This window comes from Durotheca rogersii (genome assembly GCF_024521655.1).
Source record: "Durotheca rogersii strain YMJ 92031201 chromosome Unknown GGS23scaffold_5, whole genome shotgun sequence".
NCBI lineage: Eukaryota > Fungi > Ascomycota > Sordariomycetes > Xylariales > Xylariaceae > Durotheca > Durotheca rogersii.
Window position 1 is genome coordinate 1,208,717 of NW_026251236.1, and position 19,002 is coordinate 1,227,718.

The 19,002-nt window shown below is 54.5% G+C and overlaps 6 protein-coding genes across 6 annotated transcripts; 3 read left to right on the forward strand and 3 right to left on the reverse strand.

The window, feature by feature from the left end:
• Positions 1-88: 88 nt before the first annotated feature.
• Positions 89-1,825, forward strand: GGS23DRAFT_603882 (carbohydrate-binding module family 1; the record flags this gene model as incomplete). Its single annotated transcript, XM_051519529.1, has 5 exons — positions 89-192; positions 255-466; positions 582-750; positions 827-1,080; positions 1,140-1,825. 5 exons carry the CDS (start codon positions 89-91, stop codon positions 1,823-1,825), a joined length of 1,425 nt encoding a protein of 474 aa, XP_051373978.1.
• A 198-nt stretch (positions 1,826-2,023) lies between these two features.
• GGS23DRAFT_419083 (Phophatidylserine decarboxylase-domain-containing protein) lies at positions 2,024-4,418 on the reverse strand. Its single transcript, XM_051513739.1, has 5 exons — positions 4,012-4,418; positions 3,556-3,921; positions 3,405-3,483; positions 3,165-3,336; positions 2,024-3,023 (listed from the first exon to the last, which is right to left on the reverse strand). Exons 1-5 carry the CDS (start codon positions 4,065-4,067, stop codon positions 2,245-2,247), a joined length of 1,452 nt encoding a protein of 483 aa, XP_051373979.1. The 5' UTR covers positions 4,068-4,418; the 3' UTR covers positions 2,024-2,244.
• A 352-nt stretch (positions 4,419-4,770) lies between these two features.
• Positions 4,771-7,723, reverse strand: GGS23DRAFT_618267 (uncharacterized protein; the record flags this gene model as incomplete). The annotated part of the gene is made up of 5 exons (XM_051520922.1): positions 4,771-6,270; positions 6,436-6,537; positions 6,676-7,179; positions 7,340-7,460; positions 7,623-7,723. 5 exons carry the CDS (start codon positions 7,721-7,723, stop codon positions 4,771-4,773), a joined length of 2,328 nt encoding a protein of 775 aa, XP_051373980.1.
• Positions 7,724-9,866: 2,143 nt separating this feature from the next.
• GGS23DRAFT_419261 (UbiA prenyltransferase) lies at positions 9,867-11,104 on the reverse strand. Its single transcript, XM_051513740.1, has one exon. It carries the CDS (start codon positions 10,928-10,930, stop codon positions 9,881-9,883), a length of 1,050 nt encoding a protein of 349 aa, XP_051373981.1. The 5' UTR covers positions 10,931-11,104; the 3' UTR covers positions 9,867-9,880.
• Positions 11,105-14,047: 2,943 nt separating this feature from the next.
• Positions 14,048-14,411, forward strand: GGS23DRAFT_558493 (uncharacterized protein). The gene has a single exon (XM_051515759.1). It carries the CDS (start codon positions 14,143-14,145, stop codon positions 14,380-14,382), a length of 240 nt encoding a protein of 79 aa, XP_051373982.1. The 5' UTR covers positions 14,048-14,142; the 3' UTR covers positions 14,383-14,411.
• Positions 14,412-15,346: 935 nt separating this feature from the next.
• On the forward strand, positions 15,347-16,785 carry GGS23DRAFT_419325 (uncharacterized protein). The gene is made up of 3 exons (XM_051513741.1): positions 15,347-15,513; positions 15,635-16,088; positions 16,164-16,785. Exons 1-3 carry the CDS (start codon positions 15,476-15,478, stop codon positions 16,389-16,391), a joined length of 720 nt encoding a protein of 239 aa, XP_051373983.1. The 5' UTR covers positions 15,347-15,475; the 3' UTR covers positions 16,392-16,785.
• The last annotated feature ends 2,217 nt before the right edge of the window (positions 16,786-19,002 follow it).

Here is a 19,002-nt window from a genome sequence, read left to right on the forward strand (position 1 = left end):
TCGTAGCCGCAGCCTGTTGGGTAAGGGATTTATTCACAGCACGCTTACAGTCTTCTTCACCTCGAGTTTGAAAGTAAGCCGAGTCAATATGTCTGCGAAGAAGCTTCTCATCGCTGCTCTGAGCTCAGCAGCTCTAGCCGCCCCCTTCGATAGCGTAGTCGAAGAACGTCAGGAGGCTTGTGCACCTGCCTGGTATGAATATCTCTCTCTCCATCTATGTACGATGTCCCTTTCCCAACTGACACGTATGATAGGGGCCAATGCGGCGGGCAAGGCTGGACGGGAGCTACATGCTGCGCGTCCGGAAGTGCATGTGTCGCGTCCAGCGAGTGGTATCATCAATGCCTTCCGGGAGCTGCAGCCACTACTAGTAGCACGACGTCGAGGAGCTCTACCACGGCCCCTGCGCCCTCAACCTCGTCCACTACTAGGCCTACGGTTACCGTTAGCAGCACCGTAACGACAAGTGAGTAATCAACGTCTATGCGAAATATCCGATCAAGCTGGACGGGGTCTACCTTGCTCCACACGCATTTCCACCTACTCCCCCGCAAGAAGACGAAATCTAATATATGGAACAGGTGCTTCCATTCCGGTGGGAAGCGGTACGGCTTCATGGACCGGAAACCCGTTCTCGGGCGTCAAGATGTGGGCCAACTCGTACTACGCCTCAGAAGTCTCGGCCTATGCTGTCCCTACTCTAGGCCCTGGTGCGGCGGCTGTTGCCGAGGTTCCCAGCTTCCAGTGGCTGTAGGTAACCCAACTATTGCCTCCACCCGTTCCTTGCGTCTCTGGAAGGTCTCGCCTGACATGGTATATTATATAGTGACACTCGAGCCAAGGTCCCGTTGATAGCAGAGACCTTGGCGGACATTCGCAAGGCTAACCAGGCTGGCGCCAACCCACCTTACGCCGGTATTTTTGTTGTCTACGATCTTCCGGACCGTGACTGCGCCGCCGCGGCGTCGAACGGCGAGTATGCGATCATCGATGGCGGTGTTCAGAAATACAAGGAGTACATCGATGCCATCGTCGAACTGTTCAAGGCCTACTCCGATATTCGGCTACTCCTGGTCATAGGTCAGCCACCCCAACGCCCCAGTGGCTCTATCGAAGGCGCTGTGCTAACCGTTCTGTAGAGCCCGACTCGCTAGCCAACATGGTCACGAACTTGAATGTCGCGAAGTGCGCAAACGCCCGCTCTGCCTATGAGGAGTGCTCGAAGTACGCCATCCAGAATCTGGATCTGCCCAACGTCGCTATGTACCTCGACGCCGGGCACGCGGGCTGGCTCGGGTGGCAGGCGAACTTGGAGCCGGCCGCGCAGATGTACGCGCAGCTATACAAGGATACCGGGTCGCCTAAGGCGCTGCGCGGACTAGCCACCAACGTCGCCAACTACAACGCCTGGAAGATCAGCTCGTGCCCTTCGTACACGCAAGGCAACACTAACTGCGACGAGGAGCGGTACGTGAATGCGCTGGGGCCGCTGCTCTCGGCCAACGGCTGGGACGCGCACTTCATCACCGATACGGGCCGCAGCGGCAAACAGCCGACGGGCCAGCTGGAATGGGGCCACTGGTGCAACGTCATCGGTACCGGCTTCGGCCCCCGCCCGTCGGCCGACACGGGCCACGAGCTGCTCGACGCCTTCGTCTGGATCAAGCCCGGCGGCGAATGCGACGGCACCAGCGACACGACCGCCGCCCGGTACGACTCCCACTGCGGCCTGGCCGACGCGCTCAAGCCCGCGCCCGAGGCCGGCGCGTGGTTCCAGGCCTACTTCGAGCAGCTGTACAATAACGCCAACCCGTCTTTCCAGTGATGGAAGAATGTGGCGCGGAACAGTACGGGACGCGACCGCGATGACTGTGGGTGGACGTTCACCTCATCATCGGGGGATGGCTATGGTATATAGTACTACGGCATGACAAAATTGTGTATATAGTGACACTTCTCAGATATATATTGAAAAAGAATTGTTCGTTTTAGAATATTTACTGGGGAAACGCGGCGTAGCACAGCCTTGTGTCGGTTAGTAATTCCTTGATAAGCGGTAGAGGCATCCATCATAGAAAGAGTGGTTATGAAGGAACTTGGTGGTAAACATCTGCCTGGAACTTGGCAGCCACATAATAGTAACCTTATAAGGCACTGCTACGTGAAACTACACACACACCCCTCCGTCGCCTCTCTCTCTCTCTCCTTTTCTCCCTCCTTTTCTCCCTCTCGGGGCCGCCAACATTACTTGCGAACAACGGCGAGCTGGCCCCGGACGGGGACGTTCTCGCGGCGGCCGCGGGGCGGGAAGCCGTCGACGGGCACGTCGGCGCGGAAGAGGAGGCAGTGGGAGGAGCCGCCGAAGTGGAACATGCCGATCTGGTCGCCCTTGGCGACGTGCTGGCCCTGCGCGACCGTCAGCTCGCAGGTGCTGACCTCGTCCATGCCGACGCCCACGAAGGCCAGCAGGCCGATCGCGGCGTTGTCCGCCTGCATGAAGATCACGGCGCGGGTCGCCAGCGCCGTCAGGTAGCCCTGGGCGACGGCGATGCTGCGCTTGTCGATCTCGCCGCCGCCGCCGCCGCCTCCCTCCTCGCTGCCGTCGTCTTGACCTGCCTTGTGCCGCGGCTGGGAGGCCGGGTCGGGGTCGGGGTCGGGGGCGGCGCCGCGGCCGTACTTGCTCGGGTCGGCGGGGCCCTGGAAGAGCGGCTCGCTGAAGTAGGTGCCGTCGCGGACGAAGGCGCGGACGATGCGGCCGCTGACGGGGGCGTGCCAGCGGTGGTACGACAGCGCCGACAGGAAGCCCTGGTAGACGGTGGCGCCGTCGAACTGCGCCGCCAGCGGGTCGTGGCCCAGCATGTCGAGCACCGAGTACGGCTCGTGCTTGATCCAGAACCGGTCGCGCAGCCGCGCGTGCCGCGCCAGGTTGTACACCGCCGACTCGCACGCGTTGACCACGACGCTGTCGTCCTCTGGTGCCGCCACCGGCCGGACGCCCTCCCGGAGCTGACGCGTGAAGAAATCTATATAGTGCGGAGAAGCCGGCGGGTGGCGAAGCGCGGGTTAGTTTAACTGGCTGATTCTTCTCTATGCTTCGGAAAGGGGAGAAAGCGTAGGTACAGTAGAGGGGAGAGAGGCGGAGCCTTGATAGGCGTGTAACTTACCGTCCCAGGACCGGAAGCCGTAGTGCTCGGCCGTCGGGTCGCAGATGTACATGTCCTCAAATTTGTGCGATGTTTTGAGGGGAGCGTTGGCCACCTCCATCAGGTCCGTGACCGCAGTCTTCGAGAACCAACCTTGCTTTTGAGGCCCGAGGACGTCGGCCGATCGCGGCGACTTGGTGACGAGACAAGTTGCTATTAGCAGAGATTACCTTCGGTAGTTCTCCCTATTCGAAGGTATACCTTGAGAAACTTCCCCCATTCGTTGAGTATCTTCTTCAGCATCTTGTTAACGCCCGGGTCCAAGAATGCAGCGTGCCCGCTACGTGTTCATAGAGCGCTAGTTAGTCAAGCGCTCGGCCGTCCCGCTTGCAGCAGTAGGATAGGGTCCAACCTAGGTGTGGCCATCGCGTAGTCGAAGACTCCCATCATTGGGACGCCGACCATGCCGACGCCAAAGCCAGCCTCAGTCCAATGCGGGGCCTGCATCATGATGTGGTTGAGCACGGCGAGCATGTGTCGATAGCCCCGGACCTGTCTCTTGCTGCCGGTTGGGTCCATGTCGTACGGCTTCTTGTGCGGGATCTCCTCCCACATCTGGTTAAAATACATATAGATCCGGGGGCTCCCCTCGATGAAATGCTTGAACTCCTGGAGGACGGGGATCAACTCTTTCTTGGGGTTGTTGTCGACAAAGTCGATCTGCTTTTTGAGCCATTCGTGTTGGATGCGGTAATCCGCGGGTAGCCAGGCGCCATGTCTACACGTAACGGTTAGCCATAACTATCAGAATCCCATCACATTGGAAAATGGTAGTGAGTGCGACGGTTTTCGGCTAGGGTCTACTAACCTATAAAGACGGTGCTCCTGGGGGATATCATGGTCGTCGCCGCGTTGATGGACCATGGCGAACGGCACGAATTTGGAATACAGCACTCCTATTTATAACCACACACTTGGTGGAGGGGAAATGTCTACCTACCTATATAGCCATCAATAGATACTAAAAGAAAAGTCTGCCGGGCTTGCCCCTTAGACCTTCGTATATCACGCAGACGGAGAACACGGGATCAAAGGAAGGGGGCTGGTTACCGCATGATGAGCTTCGAGCGTAGTCATGATGCAATGCACAACGGGACCATGTCGACACGGCTGTGAAGGGCCCAGCAAGGACTGGATTTTATGCAACTCCACCGACTATGGAAGGTAGGATACTCTCTTATAGGGTATAAAGCTGGTCGGTTAATATGGGCAGCGAGGAAACCCTTGCCTTTCCCTTCGGTCCCGGTCCGGGTAGGCTGAGAGGAAGGTTGTCAAGTATGAATGAGGGATTCGGGCGTGTGGGCGAATGACTCGCTACATGCGTTTTTCTAGTAGTAGGGTTTCAAAACCGGACAAACAAACTCAAAGGGGAAAGAAAAGGGAAAAGGAAAGGAGTGCGAGGGCGGAGGATTGGAGAGGCGTCTCGTGAGGGCTATCGACCTGCCTGACCCGTCGTGATCTGGTCGTTTCGCAGCAGGATCGTTATAGGTACATCACTAGAGAAAGCATTGTTGACTTCTATGAACTACTCAGGGGGGCAAGGTGTGATGGGATACGTTCTCCTTTATCAACTGGGAACATTCTGCCCTCCGCCGTCCCATGGAATCGGCCGTTCCCAATCCATGTTTTCGAGCCACTGCATGAAGTCGTTGTCAGGGCCCAAAAAGGGTGCTTCGATTCCGAAATTCAGGTCCATCATGGTGAAATCCATCGTCCCGAGAGGGTTCAGCCCGGTTGGTACCGAAGCGTCGATATTCGTATCTAAGCTTACTGGGCCGAGCTGCTGCTGCTCATCTGGCTGCGTGAGACTTGGGACACGCGGAGGTAATGGTTGATCTGGGACGCCTTGGGGGGTTAGAATCTTGTCGAGGATGTAAGTGATGACTCTGCGACCCTGGTCACATAAGAGAAAGGAGCCATCCGTGGGGTCAATCGCTCCTAATCGAGCGGCGAAAACGGCTAGATCTTGGATTGTCTGGCTCCTAGGCACGAGAGGCTCCTTGGGATAGACGGGGAACTGCTCCTGCTTCAAAAGCTCCACCGCGATGACGGCCGCGCTTCGTAGGCCCTGCACAGCGAGGAGAGAGGCCATGTCGTTCTGTAGTAGCGCCCCCAGGTCGTGGCGTTGGCTCATGTGTAGGATATCCTTGAAGGTCGAGCGCGCAATATCTACGAGCCTTTCCGAACTGGCACCGGCTTTGCGAATCAATACGCGCTGTAACAGGAGGTCGTTGGCACGGAACGCCTGGCGCAAGACGGTCATGAATAGAATTTCCGTCGACTTCTTGCCTTCTGTCTCTAACGGCCCATCTCTTAATTTCTTGATGAAATTCGGTAAGCTGTCCCAGTACTGCTCGCTCCTGCTCTGGATCAAATCTGCTCGCTGTAGGATCTCATCGCGAGTGTACCGGCCCACGGCTAGGTCCAGCACATCTTCTCTCTCCGGGGCGAGGCCCATCCAAGTCTTCACCCAGGTGACACGATATATGTTCCCAGCTGTGTTGAACCCCTTGTCGTCTAATCCGGCAAGTGCTAGGGCCAGCTCGTCTCCTTCGCTAACCAGCTGGGAAATGGAGAGATCAAGGGGCGACTGGAAATTGCAATAACGATGTGAAATCCTCGGCGGGCGACCCAAGAATGTCGCGATGCCGATCTCTGCACTGTACGTCTGGACGAGAAGTCTCTTTCGTATCTCCGAGATGAAGATGGGGAGCTGATCGTCAGCTTGAACTCCCTGGTGCAGACCCACCGAGACTACGGCGGTCACGATTTCACCGCATTGTACATACGAAGCCTGACTACTCTCGCCCTTCAGCATGGCGGTCAAGCAGTAGTTTTCCATAAGCAGCCAGAGGAACATATCACCCATCGTCTCGCAATCGCGGCAGAAGCCAATACAAGCCTCTGCAATCTCGCTCATCTGTCTCGCGAACGAAGGGGTCGCGAAATTACGCTTTCTGAATGGCCCAATGGCTGGGTCGGGGGTATTTGCACATTGGCCAGCAATGGCAGCAATGAGGCCGACAACTTCCCACCTCAAGTGAGGCCCCGTACCCTGTCGTGCCCACTACGGTACAGTGTCAGTGACTCTTCTCAGCAGCAGGTACTAGAAATCGGTACAGGGAATCAGGCTCGTTGGTGGGCTGAGGTATCTAGGAAGGCTAGAGAAGACTGCTCCCTCTTAAAGTGAGGGCATATGAGACCCCGGAGAACTTTTTAAACGAAGACTCACTTGTGCCGCCGTTATGTTCTTGTCGAGGCTTAGCGGCGTCTCCGTGTTTCGCCAGAGTAATTCACACAATCGGCGAATCTTGTCCGGATTTTGCTCTCTCAACTGCGACTACGTTAGTGTCTTGCTAACGTAAATATTGGCCAGATGGGAGTATGGAACTCGAGATATTCGAGAGAGAAGCGTGACGAAAGAGGGTAGGGGATTCGCCAGGAAATGGCAAGCGATTCGTTCTGTACGTACAACATCTCCATGATGCAGCCCAAGCCCCCAAAGCCATTCTTTCATGATAGGCTCTATGCATACACAGCCCTCGTCTTCACATATTTGGTACCAGCGTGCTACCAAGCGGTTCACCATAGAGCCGTCCTTTAAGAAGGAAAGGATTTTACATCCTTGCGCGATTCGGTCGTGTGATAGCCAGACCTTGGACGGTTCCGGATCAGATGGGATGGCGAAATTTCCCAGTCCATCTGCGAAGATTGAGAAATATGACGTCTCCCCGAGAAAGCCGCGGTTTCCGGTGCGGCTCGTAGGCTCATCCCGGATATGCAACGGAGGGGCAGACGCGGCCCGGTGGGCTCCGCGCGCCCAAATATCTGTAGAACGCAACCGTGGGGTGTGAGAAGCTGATATGTTCGGAGATTTCACACTGGATGTCTCGACGGACTGCACAGCAATTACCGAACTCCCGTCGTGAGTGGGTGTTAATGGCGTTGGAGGAGCAGTCTCGTCTTTTCGGCGGGTCTATGCTTATTAGTCTCGTCATCAGCTATCGCTAATCAGCGCCGGAGGTTGGCTATACACGCAGATTAAGAAGAGAGAGAGAGAGAGAGAGAGAGAGAGAGTGTGTGTGTGTGTGTGTGTGTGTGGTCGTAGAGGGGGGAACGGGTATATACCGACTTACCCGAGTCAGAGGGCTGGGGTGGTAAGAGCAGCGATCAACACATCGTCTCTTCACACATCTCCCGCAGGCCGGTATGACATGATCACATCTCAGCTTGGACCGCCTACACGGTTCACAGGATCTATGACGGACGGCCAAGCGGGACCAAGCTTGATTCCTCCCGGCCAGTAAGGCATTCGGCTGCGTACCTTACGTGGCAGTGGGGGATCTAGGCTTGATTCCCACAAGCTCCCCCTCGGATGTGAGCTCGGGATGCTACGACAGGATAGAGTGAAACGCATACTGCAGCTTTCCATTCCGTCGGTACTTCCCCGTCAACACACGGTTCGAGGGGGTCTGTTGCAGGTCTATAATCTGGCCGCCGGGTTGGCGCTGCGGGTTCATAGCTGGGCCGCACGGATGAAGGCGTTCAGCCTCTCGAAGAATCGGCGTTAGAGAGCCGGCGGCGTGATACAATCGAGTCTAGGCGCCTCCGCTGGTGCTGATATGGATGTTGAAGTGCGGACTTCACTCTGTCCTCCCGCCAGAAGATCTGGTGGTTTTCCGTACGGGCACGTATGATGTGTATAAGTTTGGACACCGAACACCGACGCTAGACCTGGCTTTGCAAAAGAAATGAAGAGCAAGATCGGAGTTTGTTAGATGCAAGTCCGTTTAATCGAATCCAAAAAATATTTGTTTAAAAGGTATAATCTCAATTACGGGGACGAGAAGCTCCGACAATTCGCAGCATCTGATTGGTCCGACTTCGGTCTGTCGGCGTTGTGCCGGCATATTGCCGTAAGCGGATGGGCAGGTATTCAGTACAATATATTTAGCTGAGGCCCTCACATTTAATCAAGTACATCTAGGTACATCCTTTTTAGACCCCACGCTCTCTATCGATACCTACCAAGAGGTGCCTACGTCAGCAGACGATTCCCCTTCTCCTCATCTCAAGTCTCTTCAAGAGAAACTGCCCCTTATCCAGAGAAAACTCGACAATAGAACACACCGCATTCGTAAGGCTGCCTACCTATGTATGCTCGAATCAAGTTGTCTCTTCGTTTCTTCAGTGAGGTCGCCCGTCTATTTGGTAACTTCTCTGCTTTCCTCTCCAGCTGTGATTCGAGTTGAGTCGCCGGGGACGGCTTCAATTGCGGACGACAAAAAGAGAGAGTTGAAAATATCCAGGGGGGACCCTGGGGCAGACGGATGTTGGGATAAGCTTAATCGCGATGCAGACACTGGGGAACGTGGCATCGACGGGTGTGACTACGGGCGGCGCTCAGACGATAACGACGACTTGCAACCACCGAGATAAGTGCGGACACGATCCGATCTCTGGCAACACAGATCCTGTCTGTTTTGTCACTGTCACCAGTGTGCCGAATTTGATAGGCCCAGCTTACTATAAATACTACCTACATCTAGGTGATATGTCGGTATTATCCGATGAGAACGGGGCCATTTCCTATTCTCAGACTCGAAGCAGTGTTGATTCGGTCTCTACCTGAGCGTCTGAGGATACCATGACTGATTACCCCTGTCTTATTTCTTCATTAGAATTTAAAGATTGGGAAGGCCAACGGATCGCAGTTACATCCAAGCCCAGTAGCGCCGGTAATGTTGCAACGGAGTGCTGGGACTGCCGCCTCTTTCGACCATACACCTGCCTGCCTACACGCCTATCTACGCACTGGACTTGGGGTTGACAGGCTAGATTGAGGGACCCTTGATGAAAGTCTGCCGATAGAAGGCTGGTACGAAAAGCCGAAATCGCTGAAAGACTGTCATCGACCTAGAATGGCGATCCAATGACCTTCCGCTACCGGTCTGAGGTCAAAAATATCCTCCCGCGGTGAGAGAGTTGTAGCGAAACGGTGGACGCGGGATCTGGGAAAACATCCCTCCCAATGGTGGAGGGTGTATCGATGAAACGCACCACGGCTCCCCCGTTATACACGACTTCTATGTGATGGCCAAGCTCCGAATTAGTGATCGAGTCCTCGCCGCTCCACAAGCATCCGCTTCGGTCTGTCCGGCATACATGGCTGCGCCTCTGAGGTGCCTACAGCCAACGCTGCTCGTGAGGGATGATTGGGTGCATCGAAATATCCTGACCGACATTGCGCCATACTGATAGGAGGATCAAAACTCCTTCCCATTCCAGCCGGAAACTTGGGGCAGCCTACCCCTGAAGCAACACGACGATAGTTACGTCAATCCCGAACAATATTCCCACCCCGAAGTGGCACGATGGAACACCGTGAGTGATCATCCCTCGATGAATACTAGATTGGGAATTCGGCCTGTCGACTTGTCCAAATAATGGCACTAGATCGACCTTATATGGCGAGGGAAGGATATCTCGCCCTGCCTCCCCTTCCGCCTCATAGGCATATAGGATTCCAGGTTTCCCGGGTGTCTCCCCGTGGGACATACAGCTACGTGCGTTTATTGGGTGGAAAAGGAGGGGAAACCCCTCTTGTATTTACAGTATTTAGAGAGCAAAAACCGCGCCTAAAAGTATGATGGGTAGGTACATGTAGGCCGTGATATCTAGAAGGCCGGCCACATAAGCACGTATTGGGAGAGCAACCCTCCCGCAATCGCGCCGCCCGCCAGCCAGAAGCCGTACCGGAACCACCACCAGCAGCTCGCCGAGTCCTTAAGCTCGACGTTGGCGATCATGGCGCCGAGTGAGAGGAGGGAGCCGCCGCCGGCGATGGCGTAGAATGGAGTACGCATATTGAGGAGAGTGCCGCACAAGTATAGGAGAGAGACCATGCAGGCGAGCAGCAGCCACAGCAGGGGCTTCGTCCAGTCGCGGAAAAGAACGGCAATGCTCTTCAGCCCAACCTTGATATCGTCTTTGACGTCCTGGTGCGCATAGATAGTGTCGTAGATGACGGTCCAGAGCACCGAAGCCAGCAGCAGGCTCGCGATCGACGGCTCAACCCACACCTTATCCGTGGCCCCAAACGGCCCGCCGGTGAAGGGCTTCAGCCCCATAGTGCACGACCCCATGACGATGCCGTAGGCTAGGCAGAAGCCTAGCACCAGCTGCGCGAAGTTGGTGTGGCGCTTGGCCCAGGGGTAGTACGCGGTGCCGATGATGTTGGGCACGGCGTAGACGGCGGTCCCGCTGGGCATCAGGAGAAGAAAGAGCGCAGCGCCCACGGCCTGCGTGATGGTGAAGACGAAGGCGGCGCGGGGCGTAATAGCGCCGCGGGGGATAGGGCGCTTGCTGGTACGAGCGATCGCCTTGTCGATAGGAGCGTCGATGAGGTCGTTCCAGCCGTGGGCCGCGTTCGAGAAAAAGAAGCTCCCCCCAAGCATGACGAGGCTCGCGCGTAGGACCTGGGACAGGGGCGACTTCTGGATGATGGCGGCGAGGAGGACGCCGAAGAAGTGCGGGAAATAGATGAGGAAGAGGGCCGCGGGAGGACTTAGCCGTGCCAGCTGCACATAGGGAACCCAGGACGAGGGCAGACGCCCAACCCACCCGCCGGCATGTCCACCACCGTATTGCTGAGCGAGCTCGTTGTTTTGGAAGACGACGGGCGGCTCTTCAGGCAGCGCCTTTTCGTTGCTCGGATTATCGTTCATGATGAGTGTCAACAGAGGGAAGAGCCCGACACCAAAGTGACGAGGTGAGAATAGACCGGGAGGAAACACTCTGTCTCCTTTCTTTTCTAGAAGGTCATCCCGGATAGATAGCGCAACGGTTTATATAGTAATCCGTCCACTTGGGATCTCTAACTATCACCGTGTAGGATAGCCCGTGCCGCTAATTTGGATAGTCTCATTGCTGGGCCCAGCCAAATTCCAATAGGAGACCGTGCCGGGAATCCTTCACACCCCACGAGAATGCTATCTGTCATCCAGCGAGAGAGTCCGGAGCCCTTCTTTCTTTTGCCTCTCGAACAAGGATACACACCCGTCCAATTGATTCGCGATGCGTCCCAGCGTCGCGGATAACCCCGTCACCTTGGCCATGGCGATCCCCGTTGCTCTTCTCCGCATACGCGAACCTGATCTCTCGTCCCCAAACTGGAGTCTGCCCTGGTCGACAAATCCGAGGGGGCGTGAGGCTTGTCCCATCGGACGCACGTACAACAAGGCGGCCGTCGACGAGGCCCAAATCGAGCCAATCGGTCTTACTACTGCTTTGGCGGCCTGGTCGAGAGAGCTAATGAGAAGCTGTAAAGCCGGCCCCGTCTGCGCCGTAGCTCGAGAGACAAATCCAAATGGGAAATTGCTACGACGGCAAGCGTATATTTGCATTCCTATCGCGGCTAGGCCGTCTGCAAACGGTCTGTCGAAAGTCCCGCGTAGATGGCGAGCTTCGTGGGTATGGTACCTACATTCGACGCAGCCAGAGCTGCCGTCAGGTCCCTCGGCCTACGAATGCGCCGCCTGCTAGACGTAGGCCCGCGTCCGATGCAATGTTCGTAGGCATCTAGCTCGTCATCCCATTGACTGGCCAGGCCAGGGGACCCGTCGGCTGTTGAGTGCATACATCAGGCAAGGAAATCCTCCCTGGCGGCACGGCGCGGGAGCTTATCGCATATCCCGAAGATCCGGCTATCTGTGCCGTCGTCGAACATGGTAGGAAGAGTAGCGAACGTGTTCTGATGCATATAAATAAATGCTAACGTATGATTGGAGTCTCGACGCCTTCCAGTCCCCAAGCAGTATTGGAGTGCCACGGTACGGCGGCCGTGTCTAACGGAATCTATTACACACTGTCTCTCCTACCCACACATAGCCGTCTGAGAAAGAATTGTCGGGTTCTCAAATCCCCACTCTATTGTGTCCATGGCTGCTCTCCACCGCCGGAACGGCGGACTACAACGTAGTGCTGAGTAGGTAGGATGGCGTCGAAAGGGTGTATGGATGGTAGTCTAGCCGGCAACTGACGAGACAGCTCAATGATATAAGCGGGGGAACAGTCAATCGGATTGACTGGCTTGCTTGGAGACGAGATTTTGGAGGCTCGACGCGGGGACTCGTGCCAAGTTATTGGACCACCTACATCAGGAGAGGTTACCAGCCACCAGGGGCGACGTGCTTGACGGCCGACTTCCCTAGCCTTATCAACATGGCTGTATAATTTGGAGTAGGTAGTATGGTCTCGTCGATGCTGTTACATATTCTGTGATCCGGTCCCTCTCTCAAAAGAGAGTAGATAGAGAGGTGGTGCTCGTAATAGCCTATGACCGTTCCATTGGTGGTTTACCCTGGGACTGGATGGCACACCCACCGAAATGGTTCAACGGCTGTGGTAGGATTAGAATTGCCCTCGATGGCGCTCAGCATTCGCTAACCTTGCCGTCTGCGTGGCTCGTATATCGAGTGGGGTGTTGAGACTATGAGTAGGTATAGTATAGGCGCCGAGACGACCCTAAAACGAGCTGGACTGACCGCATCGAGAATGCTGAAGACTCATCTCGCCTGCTGAAAGCCATATTTCGTCTCATAGGCCGCAAAAAGCCTAGGCTAGACCGTTCTGCATCGTCTAACCATGTAGGTAAAGGGCCAAGGCCCTATCGTAAGTGTTTGTAATGGTCTAGAATAAGGTGTGCGGTTCAGAGCCCTCGTTGGTGTCGTTCCCAGTGCCTCAGACGTCAACTCTTAATGAACCATTCGCTGTTAAGCTCACGGGATACGATACTGAAGAAGGCATCGTGGCTGTGTGTTTGGGCCGAAGGTGGAGGCATCTTAACGAGCATAGGCCGGGTTGTCGCGACTATAGTGTGAGGAATTATCTAGGCCTTATCTATGATGGCAAGGCGCAGGCTCGGCGCGTCGCGTCGAAGACTTGTTTCATCGGTGATCTTCTTGGCTGGGTAACACTCGACCGGAGCTGTGGAAATCATCCTGGCCTCACTTGAAGCTATCCCGGGTGCCAACCCATGTCAGTTGGCAGAGGACATTGACCTCCGTATGAAAACGTCATGTTTGCTGTAAGCCTTTGCCGTAACCATAACTTGATCGTGGCTTATTTCAGGAGGCATATGTTTTTCTGGAATATTATATGTATACAAAACCCCCCGGCCATTTGAGAAAAAAAGCATCTTTAGGTGCCAGGCGAGCGGGTGGATGCAATGTCTGTGTCTTAGTTCGCTCGCTAAGTCTCGGGATCCGTCGACGTAAGGCGGTCATGCTAACTTGTCTAGCGGAGGTAGTAGGGGGGATTTGGCTCTGGTACCTGGACGGACAGAGAAGGCTTCGGAAATAATCTCCGGGATGCTAGCATCGAGCCTGGAGCTAGATGGCGTCAATATCTTGACGTCGGAACCCTCGTTTTCATGTAGCATCCAGCCGCTGACAGCGCCGTTCTCGTGAAGGGACCACGCAACACAGATCCCACCGACGTCAAGGCCGTCTACTAGAAGACCTTATTGGTGCTCAACATGAGTCAGCGGCGCTCTAGAACATGACAAGAAACATGACGAGAGAGCTCCGCGCAGGGACTGATCGACAGGATCGAGGGGGACGACGGCTGCTCCAACCACACACATGCATACATACGCGCACCCTCACCAATGAAACCGAACTGTCTTCGGATACGACGAAACTAACAACGTGGCAAGGCCGAAGACTACAGTGGCCAAGGATGCTCTAAGCGGTGTGTCCCAAAGAATAAACCAGTTGCGGAGGGATTTGAGCTGCCTGGGAAAGCTTGTGCAGGGAACGGGGGTCTACTCATCTGGTCCCCATGGAGAACCGATGTAACCTAACTAACCAAAGGTGACAGGAGTAATATCATAAGTAGCCATTGTATCCCTATACCTGTACATATATCTCAAGGCGCCATGCCACCGGTTGACCAGCCGGACAACGTAACCCTGGCCCTGTTCGTTGTCCTTTTACAATGTCTAGCTTCTCTAGGCGTGTGCATTAATAGTAGGTCAGGTGTAATGATGCAATCAGACGCGCAACATGGCAAGGGATCACCATTAACGCGGGAATCGAGGTTTCCTGGTGGCTGCACCTTGTCACCTCGCCGGACCCCTCGGAGCCCGGCAACAATTACGTACAGGAGACGGACATGAATATGCCATGGTAGTAAGTAATGTTTGGGGAGAGGCGGGCAAGGGGACGAGGAAGGGGAAGAGGGGGAGCAACGGAATAGTACCTGGTTCAGAGTGTGTCGACCTGGCACGATCCATCTCACCCACGAGACTCCAAGCAGTTTAGCCCCCCAGGAACCCTCGCTAGTGTCGATATATAGGCGTCTATAGTAGGCGAATATTGAATAACGGAATCGACCCGGCTGTGCCGCGGGGTAGCTTAAGCCGTTACCAGTTCCGCGGTTGTTGCCCACATGGCTCTCGCGTCAGACTGTGACTTATGTCACGAACCGTTCATTCGGGACGGGGAGATCTGATCCATAACCTCAGTAGCATGCCTATGGGAAGTAGGGCTCGTGGCGCGCGAGGAGGGAAGTCGTCGAAGATGCACAGATCCCGGGAGCCCAAACTAAATCCGAACCCGACGCGCGTCTGCGTGTGAGTTGGAGGGAATGACCTCGTGGCCTAGACAGCCCTTGGCCTGTCCCGCCGGCTCTTGGCCTTTCGTTTAGCAGCTAGTTTTTTTTCTTTTTCATATTAGTAGGGATGATCGATTGGGTAGCTGTTCGGGCGTCGTACGGCTGCTACGTAGTAACGAGTTGCATGTTCGAGCCCCCTTGTCCGAGTCTGGTAGTTGGCGGTTTCGCTAGTGGCGACGGCTTCAGAATATTCTTCGCCCGAAGCCCTAGCAATTCGCAATGGTAAGGGAGGAAGATAGGGTGGGTTATATCGCGCCGTGCTGCCATGTGAACAGGGAATCCATCCTACAATCCCGCTTGACGGACGAACACGCTAGCATAACACCACAGCTAAGTATCGTACCAGGGAAAGGTGATCCTAGACAGCTGAAGAGAACCGGGGGATATCGTCAACGCCTCTCGAAGGCAGCCCCGACCTCGTGAGACGATGAGATGCATAGCTAATTTGTACATTTCCCGTAAGCATGGATGTCCCCCTTCTACGCCTATCCGACGAGACGAAGACGAATGATAAAGGAGAACTTCGCCGCCCAGGGCATCGCCATAAGATCGCCATCGCAGCTTGACGATACATACATATACGTCACCGAATCAGTATGACCGACGATCCGTATCTGGGACACACCATCACCGCGTAAGTCGACTACCTCGTTGTTTTTCCGCGTGGATCAACCACGTGGATCCTGTTTGATTTCGAGAGAATGCGCGATAGATTTGCCGACTAAAGACGGTGATGATCTCCTTACTATATATAGCTTCGAGGGCGGCATAACTACGCATGTCATCACCCACCCTTCCCATCCCGACCGTGTCTTCGCATACGAGGTGACCTTCCTGCTTCAGCACCCGCGTGTCGTCGCCGTCGCATCGCGCAAGCCGCCGCTGCACCTGCACCCGCACCAGGAGGAGTATATCGAGGTTCTCGAAGGGCGGTTGGTAGTCGAAGTGGAAGGCAAAGAGAGCACACTCCTTCCCGAAGATGGCGAGTTCACAGTTCTCCCGTGGACGAACCACAGGCTCTACTCGCCAGTGTCCGACAGGAAGAGCGAGGGTGCGGACCCGGACACGAAGGTGACTAGATTCATACTTTCAGGTGAAAGGACTCCGGAGCCGCTACGGTTGGATACCGTCTTCTTCGAGAACTGGTACGCGTACCAGGACCAGGTCGTCTTGAAGGGCATGAAGATCGATCTGATTCAGGTTATGAGTGTAAGCTGAACCACCACCACTACCGCCACCACCCTCCCTGCCTTTTGATGTCCCTGCTCAAGTATGCATTCGTAGATGTTCGACGCCGGTGGATCTTACCTCTCTCTCCCACCTTGGATACCGTTCGGTAGGACAATAGCCCAAGTCTTGGGTATCGTCATCGGGAGGTGGATAGGAGGAATTCTAGGATATCAACCATTCTACCGCGAATGGACGACAGACTGGGAGTCAGCCTGTCGCAAGATGGAGGTATCCGTCTTCCAACGACGGTTCGCCAATAGGTCCAAGTCCCTCCCTCCTTAGCAACCTACATCAAGCGATTTTCTCTTTACATCGTGTATTTATCACCTACCCCTTATGACTGAACGACAAACTGTCCCCACGAGGAATGAACCGAAATAGTCGCCGCCTCTCGGGTTGCGTATACCAATCAGACCCTAACCTAGCATTGCCTTTTCGTTTCTGTTAAACGCCTCCTGTCAGAGTGGTGTTGTCTTCCAGGATTCTCGCCCATTCTCTGCTTCCGGTCCATATTCTCTGCTGATTATTCTCACCCAGACTGTTGTGAGACGAGTTGGGCTCCCGCGTGAGCAACTGGGAGCGTTCATGCTCTCTCGGATCCGCGCTATCCGTGGTAAACTCCACGATGCCGCCAGCTTACACTGCCATGCACAGGCTTGAGTCTGTCAGGGCTTGGGAGTGACCGTAGTAGCCGGAGCGCGAACCTCTAGACTAGGCTTCAGAAATGGAGAGCGGGTACTCGTGCGTGAACATGTCAGCTTACGTTACTCGCTAACTATGACCGTAACCTTGCGCAGGCCTTCGTCCCATGAAAACGGTCACGTTCTTCATACCACGCTGGACCCAGTAGCAGAATCCTTGTCCAGGTAGTAAACAGCAGAAAGGCCGGCAAGGTCGAGCTGACGGATAGAAGTCTAGGCCATGAGAAAGCTGATGATGGTCTCACGGCCTCCGGGCGCCGAGATTGGTGTCTTCAATGTTGCGGGTATCAAGGGTGACGGCGTAATGAGGGCCCTCCGTTAGATGGCCGGGATAGCGAGGCGGTGTTTTCCCTCGACGATGATTCCCGTTAGGGCTCGGGGAAGTAGATGGTTATGCCCACGAGTGACAGAAGAGAAACGGGTAGCTCGGGTCTAGGCATTATACGTTGGATTGAGAGCCTTTGGGTTGCGTTGGTAAGCAGCTCGGCACCTATATAGGCAGGTAATAGTTGGTATATGGCGGTAAAGTGCTCTTTACATACCTAGCTACCTCAGGGTTGGCTACAGTGATGAAAGCAATCGAGGATCGAGGGGGAGTTGTCTGGAGAGCCATCCCACCAACCCACACCCTTTGCTTTGCTGATGAGAAGAGACCGGGAGGAAATCGATCAGGCAGAGATGGGAAGGACAAGAAGATGATGGTATCCCCGGAAGAATACTCTAATAACTCGATTGCATTTCCGAATGGCTTTGCTGGCCTATTTCCTAATGAATAAAAAACCCTTCAGCATGGTGGCTATTTCAAGAGGTATGAAGTGACTTGTGATGGTAATCCGCTGTCCCATCGTCTCCGGCTAATAGGCACTATCAATCATCGCAAATCTGATATCAAGGAAAGAAAAAAGACAACCATTGATGTCTGAGTTCAGGTTCCTACAGCCGTAGCCACTTGTTGTCAGGTTGACGAGGACCAATTTATCTGATATTCACCCTGACATTCATATAGCCACCGGCAATACACAGTCTATATACTGTATACGAAGACGCTATACCGCACGATAAGTAGATATTTCGGGTGTCTGCACAGTACCGTATGTAGCTCACAACAGTCGTCACCTAGCGGTTCGCTGGCGCGACGTTCGTTAACTACCCAGCCAACCAAGAACCCAACAGAAATCCTACACGCACCCACTGTTAACACCGCAAACAAGAATGACAGTTTCTAGAATAGGAATTCGGAATGGAACACGCTGTGCCTCTTCGTGGCGACTCGATCTTTTGGACGCCTCCGAGTCGTCCAAGGGGTCTACTGTGTGATCGAGAAGCAACTTATACCTATCCAAGAACGTTTCCAGATCCCTTTACGGCCTCGCGCCTCTCCCCTCAGGTGTTATTTCCTCTTAAGCTCTAGTAGGATGGTATGCTCGTTCACCCTCCGCTGACAATATTCATATCCCCTGAACCACGGCTCAGCGTTAGGGAAACCCCTGGTCCGAAATTGAGAGATACGCACTTCATGGAGCTGAGCTTTCGCCTCGCGCCTGAACTGGGGGCAGACGGTCAGCCTGCAACTTCCGTAGATGGCGGAAAAAGCCTTCTTGGTCACGATAAAACTTGTGCGGGATCTCCGAGATGCTACGGCTTGCGTTGCTCCTGGATGATATAGTTAACTCCCTATCTGGGTTTTGCCGCAGTTGTAGCACTGGCTCCAAGTCGTTCGAAGTATTTGACCCGGTCCGGCTGGAACGTCTATCCTGTATCGTCGGCGTCCTCCACTCCGCGTTCCAAGAAATCCACGACATGATGACGCTTCTTACCAACAGCCATCGAGGCAAGGGATGGTCTCTTCGTCGTCTATGGCAGTCGATGGCGTCGTTGAAGGCCGGGGCTGTCACACGGGGATGGAACCCTACACCAACAATCAGGTCATAAGGGTTAGGAGGATAATATTAGGCATTAAGGTCGCCGCCTCGGCGACCTACCAAGGAAAGTCCTAAATAAGCTACGGATAGCTTCGGTATTAGGGTACCTAAGTACTAAGGTACGGAGGTACTTTAGGAGTATATTAAAATAAGAATAAAACTAGGAAACTTAAGGGAAGCAAGGACCTAAGAGACCTCCTATAGAATTATTAGTTAAATTAAACCTATTCTAAGTATATTCCCTTATTATAAATAATTCTATATTACTCT